This window comes from Prionailurus bengalensis, chromosome A3 (assembly GCF_016509475.1).
Source record: "Prionailurus bengalensis isolate Pbe53 chromosome A3, Fcat_Pben_1.1_paternal_pri, whole genome shotgun sequence".
NCBI classification, from domain to species: Eukaryota; Metazoa; Chordata; class Mammalia; order Carnivora; family Felidae; genus Prionailurus; species Prionailurus bengalensis.
Genome location: NC_057354.1, coordinates 106041929 through 106061180, shown reverse-complemented (window position 1 = coordinate 106061180; position 19252 = coordinate 106041929). Strand labels below are relative to the sequence as shown.

At 39.2% G+C, this 19252-nt stretch overlaps 1 protein-coding gene across 4 annotated transcripts in view; it reads left to right on the top strand.

The window, feature by feature from the left end:
- The first annotated feature begins 1259 nt into the window (after window positions 1-1259).
- EML4 (EMAP like 4) overlaps window positions 1260-19252 on the top strand; it is a 161638-nt gene continuing 143645 nt past the window's right edge. For 2 of the 4 annotated variants that reach the window (XM_043604086.1, XM_043604078.1), the window contains exon 1: window positions 1277-1571. In XM_043604086.1, coding sequence (XP_043460021.1) covers window positions 1547-1571 — 25 coding nt within the window. In that variant the 5' untranslated portion in view covers window positions 1277-1546. Of the gene's footprint in view, window positions 1572-19252 lie in introns of all 4 variants that reach the window. The other 2 variants (XM_043604081.1, XM_043604080.1) reach the window with 2 other exon arrangements.

Sequence of the window (19252 nt, the reverse complement as noted above, 5' to 3'; positions counted from 1 at the left end):
GACATGAAAAGTAATTTAGGGAGGATTTTTAGGGGGGATTTTGAAAGAGGCACCCCCGAGGGCTGGGGGGAGAAGTATGCTGCAATACAGAAACAAAATGTTTAACAATCCTTTTAACCATCTAATTCTAAGTCCCTCTCATTATGGTAGTTGCTAACCTCCTTTTTCTCATCTCCCTTCTTCAAGCTGTCCCTTTCACCCGCAACCTGTCTAGAATGACTCTAATTCCTCCCTCTCTATCTCAGCTCTTAATTACTGTATACATTAATTTAGTTGATGAGCACCTCACAGTTCTCTTTATTACTCTGATCCACACAACCAAGTCCTAAGAGGAACTTTGGAAACCACTGGAAGGTCTTTAGAAGGATGAAGAACAGGGTGAGCAGAGGAGACAGAAGGACGATGAAGGTTGTGTACATCATTTGGTTACAAGCCCAGTCCTTCCCTTTGCAAATGAATAAAGTGAATCCCAAATAAGTTTAGAGACTTGACGCTCACCTACTGAGTCTCAAGGAATTGGGCTGAGAACTCAGGCTTACTTTACTAAAACCCTTTGTTAGAGTTCATTAGTAGGCAGTCCTATGTTATGCCCTGTAAGGGGTTGCTTTGCAACTCTGGTGCAAAGAACATCAGGGGAAGTAAGGAAGTCTGAGTTCTAGCTCTGCTTCGACCAGGCTCCATGACCTTGGGCAGATCACGTCCTTTCTAAGGCTCAGTGTCCTCCCTGAAAAGGAGGCAAGGGTCTTGTCCAGCACTAACATTCCTGGTCTCCAGTTTGTCTTGAGCCCTAGCATTGGTGGTGGCCTTGAGTTAGGGACACTTGCCCCATATATCCCCTACTGGGACAGAGGGAGAACCCGAGGAAGGGAATCCTCCCGCATCTTGGTCGCCTCCTTGGTGTCCTCGTAGGACCCACGGGGTGACCATCTTTTGTCCAAGGGGTTCTAGTCTTGGGCTCCAGGGGTACTCCGCAGGCTCCCTGGGGGCTACGAGAGAGAGTCCCTCGATGCTCCTGAGAATCTCAGGCCTGAGGCCACCCCTTATCTCCACCTATTCGTAACCAGCTTCAAGACCCAAGTCCTACGCCCTCGGCAGGACCACTGCGCAAGCGCAGCCACTATTCCGGCTCCAGGAGGCAGGAACCCGAGGCCGAAGCAAGGTGAGAGGGAAGGGTCGACAAGCCCCCGCCTCCGTGTTGTCACGTGGGAGGCGGAGTCGGAAGCGTGACGGCGTGCGCGGGGGCGGAGCTACCGCTGCGCGCGGGCGCGGGGGCGGGGCGCGGCGCGGCGTTCACGGCTGCTGCCTGGGAGGGAGGCCGGGCAGGCGGCGGAGCGGTGCGGCTCGCAACCTGACGGAGAAGTGGCCCGGGCGGCCGCGGCTGACTGTCCCGGGGCGGACGGACCGACGGACGACGGAGGCGGGGGCTAGGAGTCGAGCCGGGCGACCTAGAGAGTGAGCGGGTCAGGCTCAGCGTTGGCCAGTCTGTCGGTCCGCTGAATGAAGTGCCCGCCCCGCTGAGCCCCGAGCCCGGCGCTTTCCCCGCAAGATGGACGGTTTCGCCGGCAGCCTCGGTGAGTACGGCTGGGGACTCCTCCGGCTTCTGCGCAGGGTGGGAGCCTTGTTCTGTCCAAACACAGCCCAGGCCCTGCTCTCCACCCTGCCCCTGGGGATGGTAGTAGTTCCACTGCACATGTTCCCCTCGAGGCTGCCGCCCCTCTACTGGCTCTGGTGGACTCAGAACCCCTCCCCTCCCCCATGCCCAGCCCTCCCCAGCGAGACCCTCCCTTCCTCCCAGCGTCCCCTTCAGTGCAGGGCCCTCCTTCCCCAAAGTGGAAACCCCCTCTCTCAGAGAGGCTCCCCCCCCAGTAACTGGTACACCCCTCCCATACACTCACGGCTCCCCCCACAGACCCATCTTCAGGGTTGGAGCACCCCTTTCTGAAACCCTGACCTCGCTTCAGGGCACAACATTCCTCCCCCCTTTCCACATACTGAACTCTCTTTCAGAGTGGAGGCACCCCTCACCCACGCAGAGGGTCCCTTTTTAGGGTACGGACCCCCATTCCCTCTTCAGGAAGAGGGCACCCCCCCCCCCTCAGTCTTCACTTTAAATTTGGAGGCTGCTTTTAAGTATCTTTCGGTGTCTGACAACTTCCCTTCTCTCCTTCCACTTCTCTGAACATTTTGCAGTGGTGGAGAGAACTAGAAGCACTGAAGCATCATTTGCTTAATACAGGAAAGGAAGAGGTGCATCTGTGTTGGGGGACCCTCTTTAAAAGAAGAGTGAAAGCAGAAGTATTTTCTGGCTCTGCGAGCATGCTGGGGAGAAGTAATCCTGCCCAGTGAATCCATAGGAAAGGGGGCCTCTGTCAGGGAAAGAAAGGATTCTCCATTTTTGGAATATGTTGTCTTTGTGGAATGGAAGAGGTTATTAAGTAGGCTGCAGTATCCTTCCAGTGTTCCCTTTCACCAGAATAAAGGTAGTAAATTTTGTAACTAAGGGAATCAGAACTGGAGGCTGGTACTCAACTGCCCTATAATCTGTGTCTGGAATTACTATTCTTTGAGGCCATTGGAATCTGGTTACTGTAAAGATTGAGCTCAACTGTTAGGATGGTGAGAGAAACAGTTTCTGCTTTGGCTGATTCTGCAGTTATGTGATACCTGCTGCTGGATTTATATTTTCAGTGTTTTATGTGGAGGTAGTTTGTCTTCAGAAGCCTTTCTTTTGCATTTCTTGATAATAAATCCCTGGTTGGTGAGTGTTCATGGATCAGTGCATGATCTGGCCATAGGCCATACTTTATTCAGCCATGTTGGGATTAGATGAATTTTTTAAATCTAAAGTAAAAAAGTTAGTCGAAGAGCATTGGACCCATTACTGGTATTAAATAGTAAAAACCCTAATTTTGGCCCTGGCCCTCTATGGGAAGAAAAGAAAAACACACACTAGAGTGCTGTGAGAGTGGAAATCCTAAAATAGGAGACAACTGAGTGTTTCTCTTTCCTCCCAAAGGCACCTGTTGCCCATTATCTAACCTTTGATGTCTTATAATTCCTTACATAGTGAGGTTGTTTCATTCTTGACTCCTTTTAAAGAGGCATCAATTTTTCACTGCTTTTTAATTTTTTTTTTTTTTTAAGCCTCATGGGTGCATTTATTCGCTAATCATGACTGAAAGACTTGTCCTATATGTTCACAAAGAAGTGACCGTATACTAGGGCAAAAATTGAGCATAGTGGGAGATGTTGTGGGACTGAGATATCGCTGCATTGTCGGCTCCTCAGCTTTTAGGAATGGTGGGTGACTACTCAGTAGAAATCCGCTTTTATTTCTTTTCTTTTTGATTCCAAGGACTTGTGGAAGGCTTGCCAAGGCTTCATTTTCACTAAGTGTTTTGAGGGAGTCTTTCTTACCAATTGGGGGCACTTAAGTTTATTTTGAAACAGTAGATACGCCTTGTTAAATAACTTTATCCCTTCTTATCCAATTCATGAGGCAACTGATATGAGAGATTGGACTATGAAGATGAACCGTTGTTGGGGCTTCACTTTTCATAAAGAGTTTTATAGCGGACCCCAACGGTAGATATTTTTTGTATTCATTTGATGCCGTCCTTGAGTGGATGAGACTTTTCTTTAGATACGGTGTTGATCAGCTGCGGGGGGGATGCCTCTCTCTAAAGAGAGGAACCTCTGTCAACAGAGAAGGAAAGAAATGGTTCCTGGAAGTATTTCTGAAGCTGCTCCTGATGAAGCTAGTTTTCAACAGGAGCTCTGTGCTTTCTCTTTCTGTCCCCCTTGTAAGAGTAAAACTAGGCCCCATCTTAATCGAAACCTCTAAGGGATGAGGGGTGGGGGAGGGGTAATGCTGGTATATTTTACTGGTAGTCTTTAAACAGAGCTTTGCTTAGCTCTTGCCAAATTGCTTGTTTCTGTTCCCTGCAGTTCATTTAGTCTAGAGCTTACATTGATCTTTATTTTATCATTAAGAGAGCCATGAATGTAAAGGCAAGCACTTGTATTCTAGAAGGTGTTTAAAACTTTTTTTTTTTTAAACTAAAACAATTCAAAACATGTGAAGTTCCTCTGGGGCCACAAGTATTGAAAGCATTTATTTATTCTCAAGGAGGTATACACGTATATCTCCTTTTGTATACCAGATGGGTTCTTGAAAAAAAAAATGTGAGAAAACTACACTTATATAAGCAGAAAAGTTAGGTGCTTTATAAACAGAATGATTCCAGAGAAGCTGATTATTTAAGGGAGTCTTCTGCTGAATAATAAAATCCATTTGTAAAGTGGAAATCTTAAAATTCAAACTGTACCCATAATGGTTGAGTGTTTAGATAAGGAAAACACTATTATATGCATTTTATAAGATGTACAGTGGCAATTAAAACTGTGTAGTGGTTTTTGAAATTGTTGAGAGCAGTGTTAGGGGATTGGTTATGTTATATGTGTCTCATTGAAATTATATACTGTTGTATTACTTTTTGTTTTACATAGAAAGTAAAGGATGCTTTTAATCTCTGCCGCCGCTGAATTTTAGGCAGTTTGGCTGGCAGGTGCTTGTACTCTGGAATTTCCCTTAGGCATAGAATCTTTTAGTTCACAGACTATGGTAATTTAAAAAGGCAGCTACTTTGGAAACAATTTAAAAAAAAAATTAGGGTGGGGGGGAAGTACCCTGAACAATCTATCTTGATATCCTGCCTTCAAATTACTACACACACACACCCACTTAACCCTCCCACCCCGCGCCCAGACTTACTTAGGTGCCTTTCATCCTTAGTCTTTTTTAGCATCTCTTTTTCATAACAAAGGTATTTTTTTTAAATATTTAATTCATTTTTGAGAGAGAGACAGAACATGAACAGGGGAGGGGCAGAAAGAGAGGGAGACACAGAATCCGAAGCAGGTTCCAGGCTCTCAGCCGTCAGCACAGAGCCCAACGTGGGGCTTGAACCCACGAACCGTGAGATCATGACCTGAGCCGAAGTCGTATGTTGAACCAACTGAAACACTCAGGCACCCCAAAAAGGTTTTAATTTTAAGACTTTTATCTTGGAATTAGCCTAGGGGTTTGTCAGTGCTTATACTTTAAAAAAAAAAAAAAAAGCCTGTAGTTAACCATATCAGTTTTAACTTTCTGCTCCAAAGGTTAAAAAACAAAACTCAAAAGTTTTTAAAAATAAAAATGTCAGTAAATGAAATTGTAGGGTTAGTATCTGTAAGAAATGTTACATTTTGGTACAGGGTATATGAACAAACAATAGCAGTGTGCTTCCATTTATTAAATATTTTAAGAAAACAATCTTAACATCACAATATTAGAACTATTTTCATCTCATATATACTCTTAAAGAAACGATGCAGTATGTGATTTTTAAGTATTAATCTAGTCTTAAGCACTGTTTATTCACATAAAAATGTTTCTCATACAATATTACTTGGGGAACTTTTTATTTATTAGTTGTCTCTTGAAGGGCTTAAAATAGGCTTAAGTTATATAAGAAATGAATAGTAACTCTTACATGGTTACTACAACATCTGTGACATGAGTTTAGAGTATTTCTTAGTATGCATGTGGGTTAGTACCTGTTTTGTGACCAGTACTGTACTTGGTTGTTCTTATGGGAAGGACAAATATAAGACATGCTTCTTGTCCTTTAGGAGTTTACTCTCTGGTTTTAAATAGATACCCAGAGATGTTAAAGCATGAGGAAGGACCAGAAATGGGACTAGAGAGGAGAAACACCATTTAGAATGCTGTGCTATGTATAAAGCATGTAACTTCCGAGACAGAACATGTGGAGATTGCTGAATGTACCTCTATAGAGCCTGGCTTTTTAAGACAATGAAATAATTTATTTAGCTCTCCAAATACAGGGAGTGAAATTACTAGGTCTTTTCCACCTTATGTTTGAGTAACATGTAGGAAAAGTATTGTCTTAATTTTATGTCTATGAGTCTATTTCTATAGCATGTAAAACTTCAGTATTCCTAAGAAATTTGAGAACATTTTTATTTTGAAATGGGTAGGTTCTAAGACTTTTAATAAGTCTAAGGAAGTAATCCACTTCAGCTATAACCTCAGTATGGAAGATTCTCAAATCTGGAGTTTATTTCTGTATCTGTGTATGATCTCTTGTCCTGTAGTTTTAGCTCTTTCAGACTATTATAATGTCTTAACATTGCATATTGCTTTATAATTTACAAGTACTTTATCTCACTTAATCTTCACACTAATCTTGGGAGAGAAGAAATTATTCTCCTTTTATAGATGAGGAAACAGGTTCAGAGAGTTTGTGATTTTTTAAAAAAGAGACTATTTGAATCCAGGTGTTTCTTTTTCCTTTCTTACTTTTTTTGGGGGGTGGCTAATTTGTTGACTTTATATCCAGTATAACACAATACAAAGAAGAAAGAAAAATAAATGATCTTTCCTTTAGCTCATCTGTATGCAGCCGATGTTAACATGTTGATATACTTGTTTTTAGTCTTTTTCTATGCCTAATTTTTTTTTTTAATGTTTATTTATTTTTGAGAGACAGAGAGCAAGAGCGAGCAGGGAGGGTCAGAGAGAGAGGGAGACACAGAATCCGAAGCAGGCTCTAGGATCTGGGCTGTCAGCACAGAGCCAGTGCGGGGCTTGGACTTACGGACCGCAGGATCGTGACCTGAGCTGAAGTCGGACGCTTAACTGACTGAGCCACCCAGGCACCCCTCTATGCCTAATTTTTTACACAGTTAAAATCATACTGTAGATCCAGTTTTGTTGTGTTTTTGTTTTTTTGCTTTTTTTGGATACTGACCATTTTTTTCCACTTGAACTCCGATTTTTCTTTTTCTTTTTTTTAAAGTTTATTTTGAGAGAAAGTGCAAGTGGGGGAGGGTAGAGAGCTGGAGAGAGAATCCCAATCAGGCTCCACACTCGCAGCATGGAGCCAATCTCAGGGCTCAAACTCACAAACTGTGAGATTATGATCTGAACCTAAACCAAGAATGGGACACTTAACTGACTGAGCCACCCAAGTGCCCTGAACTCTGATTTTTCTGATGGAGTTCAATATTCTTTTCTGTACCCTACTACTAACTCTTTATAACCTACTCCTGCATCTAACATATCCTGAATCTGAACTCCTCTTCCTCTAAATCAGCTTCTTTTCCTTATTATCCATTGTCTGTATCATCCAGCCTTGAAATATCAGAACCATGTTTGATCCCATGCCATTTTTGCCTGCCACATTAAAATGTCTTCTGGGACTTTTCAATTCTTGTCCCCTTTTCTCATCCCTTACTTTCCTTTTCCCCAGCTACAGTTCAAATACTTAATTATTCCATGTTTGGATTATTGCATAGCCTAAAGAATTTCCACCTTGTCCAGTTTATTTTATATGGGGTCGGAGGAGGGGGGCTTCAGGTTAATATTCCTAAGGCAATGCTATGATTGTGCCATTCACTCTCTCCGCTTCATTGCCCTGATGACCGAATTCAAACAAGTTAGCCTTGTTCTCTAGGTCCTCCATTATCTCCTTGTACAGTCTTAAGCTCTGGCCAAAGATGACCTGTGTCTTGTTCCCCAAATTTTGGTGCTTTTTCATCCCTGTGACTATTTCTCAGTACCCTTCAAGCCCCAACTCAAATACTGTTTCCTTTCTAAATGCCTTTCCTTGTTTGTTCCTTTTCATTCATTTCCAGCCCAAAGTACTGAACTTTTATCCTAAGAGCATTCTTAGGGCACTTATCACGGGATGTTTCTTATAAGGTAGAAATAATTATGACGAGTCTTAGAATTATTATTAGTTTCTCCAGCCAAATTATAAACCCGTTGAAGACTAACACTCTTGTGTGTCTTTGAAAGCTCACAGCACAACATTGGAGATTTTATGATCCAGCAAAATGTGGGGAAAAAATTAGGGGACCAGTATATAATGGACAACTTACAACCTTCACTTTCACCATTGTTTCATAAAAGAAAGAGCTTTTGAAGATGAAAAAATTATATACAATCTCAGAATAGAGTCCTTTAAAAAATCACTCATTATGTTCTTATTTTTCTTGTTTCACTTGAAGTGAGTGAAAACTTTGTCCCAGACTTTGTTGGGAGTCTAATCTGGTAAAGAACTCCATGCCAGGTTCTAGGGTAGCGTTTTTCTTTCTTTAAAAAAAAATTTTTTTTTAATATTTGTTTATTTTTTGAGAGAGAGAGAGAGCGTGGGGGGGTGCAGAGAGAGAGACACACACACACACACAGAATCTGAAGCTGAGCTGTCAGCACAGAGCCCCGACACCAGCCTTGAACTCACAAACTGCAAGATCATGACCTGAGCCTCAGCCGCTTAACCCACTGAATCAGCCAGGCACCGCTAGGGTAGTGTTTTTCAAATGTAGGTCTTGTGCATGACTTATAATTATGGACTTAGAAATTTATTTGGGATCAAGACCAACATTGAGAAGAAAAAGAAGGAGGAGGAGGAAAAAAAAAAGATTATAAGATATCAATGCTTCACATGATATTGCTTCAAGAAGCTTTTAATTTCGGTTGTGTATGTTTGCCGTAGGTTGCAGTGTAAAATTTATTTCTTACTATGGGTCACAGTCAGATGAAATATATACTTTTAGTGGCTGATCCTGATCTTTGAGAGACTAGGTGAGAAGGTTGACATCCATATGAAAAGTTGGATGAACATCAGAAGTGTTTGTAATGAACTGTGTGCTCTGTTTTCCAAAAGTTTTTAGGATCTGAATATAATGATTGGAATATAGTTAGTATCAATAGCAGTAAAATATATCTGTAGTTCTAGAATCAGTGTAATTCAGGCAAACTCAGTATGTAGAAATATGGTTTTATAAAACTGTTAGGCTAGGGTATATTTTTTACTTTGCAGAAGGATTCACCATGTTGTGTTTTTTTAGCTTTCCTGATGAAGTTGTTTATGTCTTGACTGGTTCTCCACCTCAGTAGATATTCGAAATCTATCCAGTCTTTGGTGGCGGGGTGTGCCTAGGCGGCTCAGTCAGTTGAGTGTCTGACTCTTGATTTTAGCTCAGGTCATGATCCCAGGGTTGTGGGATTGAGCCCCATGTCAGGCTCTGCAGGGAGTGAGCGTGGAGCCTGCCTTAAGATTCTCTCTCCTTCTCTGTCTCTCTCTCTCTCTCTCTCTCTGTCCCTCCTCTTTCTCTGCCCCTCTCCCCAGCTCACTTCTCTCTCTCTCTCTCTCTCTCTCTCTCTCTCTCTCTAAAGAAAAAAAAATGTATATTCGGTCTTTAAGGCATGGCTCAAATACATTTTTTTCCTAGAAGCTCGGCCTAATATTCTAGTCTTGCACTTAAACCATTGTACTGATGCTCCTAAAGTAGAGGAAGTGAGCACTACACCTGAGGGATCTGGGAGTATAGCCAATCATTGATAGATAACTAAATCTAAGGCGATATTTGATGAGGAGCAGGTTGTTTTGCATAGTCTTAAATATCTCCCCATATATTGCTCTTTAATTTCAAAGGGGGAAAAATAGTAACTCTATACTGTGGTAAAATCAGACACTACCTTAAGCATGTGATCAAAATGAATAGCACTAGTGGACATCGTGTGCCTCTGAATATAATGTCCTGAGAACAAATCATTTATGTAGTTCTCCATCCACGAATGGATAACCTGAATCTAATCTTGAGTGAACTCTGAATTGGGAAGCATCCTATTTTTTTTAAATGGTGGAAAGACTGGTTTTGTGGTTTTTTTGTTTGTTTGTTTTTTTAATTATACAAAGAAAGGCTGTGGAATGTTCAGATTAAAGGAGAGTGGAGAGACATGACAGCTATTGCAATATGTGATCCTAGACTGGATCTTACAGTAGAAGGGAAAATGCTATAAAGGGTATCATTGGATCATTTGGCAAAATTGGACTATGGATGGTAGATAAGATAAAATTGGACTGCAGATGGCAGATTAGATAAAAACCTTTACTGAAGGTTTTCACTATCCTAAGGTTATGGAAGGGAGTATTTTTTTTTTTCTTAGGAAACACAGAAGTTTTTAAGGATAAAGAGCCATGGTGTATGTAAGTTATTCTCAAATGGTTCAGAAAAAGTTATGTAATATGTATGTGTGTTTTTTATATGTATATCTGTATTTGTAATGCATGTGCATAATCACGTATATGTATATGCAAGGAGGGAGGAGGCTCATGTGCAAATAAAGATGAGTAAAATGTTAACAATAGGTGAAATTGGTAAAAGCTGTATGGCTATTTTTTGTGTTATTCTTGTTCTTATAGCTTTTCTGTAAGTTTGAAATTACTAAAAAATCATATGAACTTTGCATTAAATTCCATAATACAGCATTTTAAAAGTATAGAAATGTCTCCTCTCTCTGAAAATTCCAGGCAAACTCATGGGATAAAACTGTGGCTGTAAGAATATGTTCCATGTATATCATGTGGTTTCCTTTTATCCCTAGGTCTCAGTTTGAGAAACATGCCTTTGGGCCTGAGGCAGCTGTGGTTCAAATTTAGCCGACAGACATGTTTTGTTTGGCACTTTTGAGTGTTTTAAAAATTGGGAAATTTCACATAAAAATCTGGGTCTCTGGTTTCTCTTGAAAAAATGGAATGATCTTGCCCCTGTGGGCTTGCATTCCACATGATCTATATATGCACGAAGTGGTATGTCAGATAAGCAGCCTCAGTCCTTACCTTACACCTAGCTTGTTTCAGGTATTTACTTTATTGCCTGACCTCTGTAGGCATGTATTTGCAACATTACTCTAGCCCAAGAGGTGGTGGGGGTGTCGGTCTTCATGCTCATAACATTTTGAGAATTTAGTTGTTGCACTTAATTATATATAACTTTAGGGGCACCTGGGTTGGTTGAGTGTCTGACTTCAGTTCAGGTCATGATTTCATAGATTGTGGGTTCGAGCCCCCATGTCGGGCTCTGTGCTGACAGCGCGGAGCCTGCAGCCTACTTCAGATTCTGTGTCTCCCTCTCTCCCTCTCACTCTCCCTCTCTCTCTCTCTCTCTCTCTCTCTCTCTCTCTGCCCTTCCCCCACTCGCGCACGCTGTCTCACTCTCTCAAAAATGAATAAACATTAAAAAAAATTTTTTTAGATATAACTTTATATACATCCTATAAACAAAGTCATTCTCCTACATAACCATTCTACAGCTAAGAAAAGTAGGAAATTAATATGGATACATTACTACTATCTAATCCTCAGACCCATTCAAATTTTGCTAATTGTCTTAATAATGTCTTTTATAGCAAAAAGATCCAGTTCAGAATCAAATATTGCATTTAGTTGTCATGTCTCTTTAGTCTTCTAGTTGTCTAGTCTTTTCTTGGGTTTTATGATCTTGATACTTTATAAGATTACAGGCCCGTTGTTTTGTAGAATGTTCCTTAATTTGACGTTTCCTCCTGATTCAATTCAAGTCCTGTATCCTTGGCACAAATGCCACAAAGGTGAAAAACTGTATTTTGTTTCATTGCATCCTGTCACGTGATGCATATCTTTGAAATGTACTATTACTGATGGCCACTTTGATCATTTGATTAAGGTGTTGTCTCTACCTGGCTTCTGCACTGTAAAAGTACTTAAGTTTTTTTTGTTGTTATTAGTAAGTATTTTGTAGGAGGTGCTTTGAAACTTTGTAAATATTCTGTTCCTCATTGGACTTTCAGTTTATTGGTTTATTTATCTCTGTATGGACTCAGGTATCCTATTTTTTTCAATGGGTTCTAATCCATTATTTATTTTGATGCTCACATTGGCCCCATTATGGCTAGTGGATGCCCATTCATGCTAGCTTCTGCATTCTTTTGATATGTTCCCATCATTCTTTTGAGGACTTTCTTGCTTTTTGACATAATGAGATGATGTGGACATAAAATTCAACCCATAACAACATGCATATCTATTTTATATAATTTTAAATAGGGTTCAGATGAGAGTTTGAATTGAGTCTTTAGTTAGCTAACATTTTTTATGTTTTTTAGTAATTTGTAACTGCATAGTGTTTTATCTTACACCTAAAAATTGTGTCAAACCATAGACTAGGTCATTAATGTAAATTAATTTGAAGATATTTGTTAGTGGGAAGTCAGGATTATATTCATTACTATTCTGTAGTATTACTATTACTGTGTTTCAACAGTCAGCAATTATCTTGGAGCAAAGTACTGTTAGGTGCTCTGTATGTTAGGGGGGTTGGGTGAAAGAAAATATATTTAAGCAACAAAATCAACCATGTTTTTTTCCTTTACAAAATTGTGATCAATCTTTCCTTCTCAGCAGGTATAAATATAAACTTTAATGCATTGTATTCATTATTTGGACATCTGATCTCCTTAAGCTGTGTGTCTAGAGCATAATTTAACTTATTCTTGATGACTGATGGTGGTTATTATGAGCGTCAGTCATGGTTCTTTGCTGTAACACAGCGGTGCCTTCAAGAGCTTTTGTGTAGCACTGTTTGTTCCATATCCTAAATGACTCTACATAATTATAACTGTCTTTGCTGTTGCTTATCAGCTAGCATCAATGTGCTTTATTGTATTATTATGAAATCTCACCCATAATATTTAGTTTGTGACTCTTCTTTCATTATTGGACCTTAAATTTGACAGTAATTTCTTAATATCAGATATCCAGTCACATATCCTGATTGTCTCAGAAGTGTCATTTTACAGTGGTTTTTTTAAATCAGGATTTAAACAAGATCCATATATTGCGTTTGGTTGCTGTGGTTCTTAAGTCTTTTAATATGTATTTCCCTTTCCTTTTTCTCTTTCCTTTGCAATTTGTTAAACTAGACCTTTTGTTCTGTAGAGTTTAATATAAGTGCTGATTGTATATCGTTTGATGTTTTTTCAGCATGTTTCTTTGTGTTCTGTATATTTAAATTGAAAGTTATGGATTTTTACATATTTTATGTGTTTCAGCATGTTGCCATTAATCTTTTTTTTATGCTCAGATTTTCCCATGATTGACCTGTAGAAGCATCTTTAGATCGACTCCTGAGTCCTAATTCTAGTGGTCTTTGCTGGTTTCCTTGCTTTCTGATGTGACCGTGTTCAAACTTTCTTTTATACTTCTTGCTCCAATTTCTGCAGTCAGCTATTTCTCTAAACATCATTCCTTTGGACACGAAATGGTACTCTAGGCTCTAGAGGTGCTCATTGTTACCGGATTGGTTACTGTTTCCAGTCTAGCCTTTCTTTTGATTCCCAATTTTAAATTTGCTGTGGTCTAGGAAGCCAGATAACAAAGCTGGTTTGACTTATGTGTAAGGATTGTTTTGAATCTTAAAAAAAGAGGAATCTAAAGATCAAGGCCTATGCCTACTGAAATTGCATGGTATAGCACCTACAGGGATAAGATCATACTTAATAAATATTGCTAATGTTGGTGTTATTTGAATAACAGGATACCACATGTTTTTCAGAGGAAAATAATAGACTTCTGAATGAGGACCTTAATAAAATGCATGAAGTTTTTAGTTCACAAACTTGATTTTATATATATAGGTATATTTAAAACATAGGGTTCAGATAAGTATACATATATGTTAAAAAATTTTTTTAATGTTTGTTTTTGAGAGAGAGAGAGAGAGAGAGGGAGAGAGAGAAAAATGAATGAGTGGGGGAGGGGCAGACAGAGAGGTAGACACAGAATCTGAAGCAGGCTCCTGGCTCTCAGCTGTCAGCACAGAGCCCTATGCAGGGCTCAAACACATGAACCGCAAGATCATGACCTGAGCCGAAGTCGGCCACTTAATCGACTGAGCCACCCAGGTGCCCCTGTATATATATGTTTTGAATTGTAGACTGTTTATACTTCCAGTATTTTCTTTTGTTAATATTATCTTTTTTTTTTTTTCTAAGATAAATCTCTGGCTCGGTGAGATATTAGTGTACTATGGAGTCAAATTATGCTGTATTATTTTTGTCATATTCCATGAGAATGCACTTCTTTTTCCTCTTTAATTTTTTTCCAGAGAATGTATTTTTTCTGACTTTCCAAAATTGATGACTTCCTAAAGTTGAGATGACTTCCCTTTTTAAAACAAAACTGTTTAGGGGCGCCTGGGTGGCGCAGTCGGTTAAGCGTCCGACTTCAGCCAGGTCATGATCTCGCGGTCCATGGGTTCGAGCCCCGCGTCAGGCTCTGGGCTGATGGCTCAGAGCCTGGAGCCTGTTTCCGATTCTGTGTCTCCCTCTCTCTCTGCCCCTCCCCCGTTCATGCTCTGTCTCTCTCTGTCCCAAAAATAAATAAACGTTGAAAAAATAAAAAAAAAACAAAAAAACCAAAACTGTTTAGTGTTGATATCTTACGTTTTTCCTTAAACCATCTTCTACTCTTGCATGCTGGTCTCGATATCACTACCTTTTGCTGATCTTTAAGTGATAGTGGAATGCTGATGTGTAAGTGACATATTAGAGCAAATGACAAAATTTGTTTGCAGTTTTCTTTGAGCCATTTGTTCCAGAAAAGTGTCATAACTGAATCCTGTTGGTGAGTGAGTAGGTTTTTGTTGTTTTTTTTTTAACTTTGAAGGATATCCTGTTTTCAGTTTAGTTGAGGCATAGCCTTTGATTTTCTTTGACTGCTTTGAGTACCTCTTGGCATTCATTTTATTTCTTTAGTCTCTCCAGTTATAATTAGTGTGGATATGTTTTTGACATAAACAACCATTTCTGAAATTTTAGGATCTAGTTTGTGGATTATTTGCAATAAAGTACTGGGGAACAAAGTTTAGAGTAAAGCAAGATGATTGGGAAAGTAATTAATATTTGACTTCCTGAAATTTTTGTGAATAAGATTCAATGATTATATGCATGCTGAAACACACACTGTGAAACTCTTCATTTTGGTTCACTAGTGCATACTGTAATGGCTCAGTATGTGGGTTTGTGTCTCATGTAGACTACTTTTTTATTTTATTTTATTTTTTGTTTTCTGGTCATAAACATATTCATTAAGTAAATAGAATTTGATTAGCTTCTTTGGATCACACTCTGGGCTAAGTGCATTGGAAAATTGGTGAATGAGACACTTGAAATCCCTGCTCTCATGAAGCTTTTAATTCTGTTGGGGATTCAGGCCATATTTATTCAGGAAATATTTATTGAATGCTTGGTATGTGCTCAGCACTCTTCCAGATATAAACAGAGCCCTATGGAGCTTATAACGTAGGCTTTTAAAATACAAAGTAGTAAGAACTGTGATGATGAAGTATAGGAAGCTTTGGAAACATGGAGGGCTCCTTTAAGCCTCCACCATCCAGCCTTTTTATTGTTTTGTTTCGTTTCGTTTTGTTTTGTGTTTAGAAGCATGTCTTTGTTTAGGGTGTAAGCAGAAAAATAGAGGTCAGGACATAGTAGCACTCCAGCTCTTGGAAATCGCTTAAAGGAATGATATTTACTTTTTTTTTTTTTTTTTCTTTTGTCCTCCTCCCATATACCTGAGAAAATGACAGGCTACCTACCAATAGAGACCACTTTGGTTGCAATTTTCAACCTATGCCACCGTCATCAACTGTGTTCTCCTGGTTATCATCCTAATTTAAAGCAGTGAATTCTGTGACTTATATTCTCTCTCTGTCACCTGTGTAAGTAGTTTTCTAAGATACTTGCCTTTTCTGTCTTCTTAAAAAAATTTTTTAAAACATTTAAAACATTTATTTATAGAGAGAAAGCACAAGTGGGGGAGGTGCAGAGAGAGAGAGAATCTTAAGCAGGCTCCGTGCTGACAGTGCCCTCACAGGGCTCAGACCCATGAACCTCAAGATGATAACCTGAGTCAAAGTCGGTCGTTTAACCGACTGAGACACCCAGGCGCCCTGTGTTTTTCTATGTCTTTGTTGGAGTATGAGTCCTGTGATTGTTAGTTAAGTCTACAGTCTTCAGTATACTTCCTTTAGGAAACAGTCATTGATGCTATACTCTATAGACTACATTTCAAGAAATTTGGTTCAGTTGAATAACTTTTTCAAAGAGGGTAGCAAGGCAAAGACACTAACATTTATTCAGCTGTGATTTAGGAACTATGTCAGACACTTTACATAAATTAATAACTTTCTAAAGGACACAAACATGTTAATTTAAACTTTAAAAAATACCCTCAAAAAATAAAAAACCTTAAGTGTGACTTTTAAGTAAATCGAACAAAACTGAACCTGTTATTGCAACCTTTACATGGGGATGATGATTATAGTAATATTTGTGAAAGCTTTTTGGTGACTGAAAGCTCCCAAAATGAAAATCTAATAGATCAGCAAATATTTATTCAGCAACTGCTACACACCAGGAATTGTTTTCATACTGGGAATATGTCAGTGAACAAAAGAAACAAAAACCCCTGTTGTATTGAAGCTTATATTATAGTGAAGGGAGATAGACGATAAACAATTTTCATTAAATTATTTACAGTAGGACGTCAATGATCCTGTATAAACATTGATGTCTGCATTGTCAATTATAAACATACTATCCTTTTTTCATAGAATAGATAATGATAGAACCTGTGTGGGGTTTGGTTGTGTCAGATAAGCTTAGAGAAAAGTAATCGTGGGGATACAAATCAGGTAAAACATTGACAACTGTACTGAGGCTACTTTGTTATCATACCTCAGCATCTGATCTTATGATAGGGATTTGGAACATACATACTTTTTTATTTTTATTTATTTATTTTACATATATACTTTTTTAGATGTTCATTCTCAGATTCTTAGTCTTTTTGTTTCATCATTCATATTTAAAATTTTATTGTTTACTATAGTATTTTTTAGTATTTGGACATGTATTTCTTTCAGTTATAACATTTTTTCTTGTGGAAGAATTTTGATTGTATTTCTTTAAAATCTTACGTAGTTTTTTACCAGGTTAATTACTATAGGTTTGTCTGTTTATCAGCCTAGATTCAGGACTCCTATGTATTTACTCAGGAGAATTCCCAGGATGCAGCAGAGCTCTCCAGACAGCTGTTTGTGGGTGGTGGTGATGGTGGAGGCAAACAGTGGGTTGTGTGATCAGGATGAGGTCACCTCTTTCACCTTCTGGCCCTCTTTCTTTCCGGACTTTAACACCTACTTTGGTACTTAGAGCAGTTTGGGCTGTTTGCTGTGCTCTGAACAGTTGTTTGGTAGTAGCACCTATAAGATGATATTAGATGTTTTTTGGACAGAACTCACAGGGATATGACTCTGTCATGACAACAACAAAGAAGTCATTTCGGTAGTTTGAAAACCACTGATGTGGTTTTAAATGTTCTGATCCACTTTAGGCAATTGTTTTGATGTCTACAAATGAATGTTTTAGCTTTTGATCTTTTCATACTCTGATTTACCCTGCATATGGCCACCAGATTATTCTTTCAGTATATCAACATTTTGTTACGACCCAGCTTAAAAACTTTTTATCATTTCCAATTTCTATGAGATAAACTTTTAGCTGGGTCTCCAACCTTCCCTGCCACCTGGCTCCAACTTAACTTTTCATCTTCAACCCTTACTCTACTACCTTTTTGGGGGGAATCTTCTGTGGATACTTTCAATATCCCTTTTTTTGCCATAAAATATTGACAGACTTAACCATACACCCTAGGAAAATGAGGGAATTTGAAAACCAACAGATAAGAAAAAGATACATTCCTATGAGTTGTATGAGAAAATGTCTTTAGAGCAAGGTGTTGAGAATTGTCTTCTTACCCTGCTTATTAATCTCTTCCTACCTCTTATCACTGACATTTTGTGTAATCCTAGATAAGCCAGTCTGTTATTTTGTCAAAGTATTGTACTTCTTCAAAACTAAGCGTACTCTGTTCCTTTGGTAATTTGGCATTTTTGTTATCAAATAAAATACATTTTTTAAAGGAATCTCTACACCGATTGTGGAACTTGAACTCACAACCCAGAGGTCAAGAGGCACATGCTCTACCACCTGAGCCAGCCAGGCGACTCTAAGATACATTCTTGATAGCAGATTCTCACAGTCATTTGTTTTGAAACATTACAGAATACCTCATTATCATATCTTGATTTTAATGAAAAAGAATAAAGGGTAGTTTTGAGATTTCATTTTTTAAAAATCAGCTTTATTGAATTATGCTTTACCTGCAATAAACTGTGCTAATTTTAAGTGCACAGTAATTATGCCTTGAAAAATTTGTATAGTTGTGTATCCATTGTAACAGTCAAGATATAGAACATTGCTGGGGCACTTGGGTGGTTCAGTTGGTCAAGCACCCAACTCTTGAATGTGGCTCAGGTCATGGCCCCACGGTTTGTGGAATCGAGCCCCACATTGGCCTCTTCCCTGACAGTGTGGAGCCTGCTTGGCACTCTCCCCCCGCTCCTGTCCTGCATTTGCATGCACAGTGTCTCTTAGAAATAAACATTTTTTGGGGGCGCCTGGATGGCTCAGTTGGTTAAGCATCCGACTTCGGCTCAGGTCATGATCTTGCGGTTTGTGAGTTCAAGCTCCGCGTCAGGCTCTGTGCTGACAGCTCAGAGCCTGGAGCCTGCTTTGGGTTCTGTCTCTCTCCATCTCTCAGCCCCTCCCCTGCTCATGCTCTGTGTCTCTCTGTCTCTCAATAATAAATAAACGTTTAAAAAAATTTTTTTTTAAGGAAATAAACATTTTTTTTAAAAGATACAGAACATTTCCATTACCCCAGAACGTTTTCTCATATTTCTTTGCAGTGGTGCCTTCTACCTCCAGTTACTGGCAACCACTGATCTACTTTCTATTGCTATATTTAATTTTTTTTAGAATTTCATATAGCTGTGACCTTACAGTCTGGTCTTTTGTGCTTTTCACCTAGCATAATGCTTTTGAGATTCATCCATGTTGTGTGTTTAGTAGTTTGTTCCTTTTTATTGCTGAGTAACACTTTATTATATGAATATACCACAAATTAGTTTCTCCATTCACCAGATGATGGACATTTCAGTTGTTACAGTTTTGGGCTATTATGAATAAAGTTGGTATGAACATTTGAATATGTGTGTCCCCATAGCCCCTGCAACCACTAATCTACTTTCCACCTCTATGGATTTGTATGTATGGTGTTCATTTTTTTAAAGTTTATTTATTTATTATTATTTTTTAATGTTTATTCTTGAGAGAGAGACAGAACACGTGCAAGGGAGGGGCAGAGAGGGAGAGAGATACAGAATCCAAAGCAGGTCCAGGCTCTGAGTTGTCAACACAGAGCCCCATGTGGGGGCTCAAACTCGTGATCAT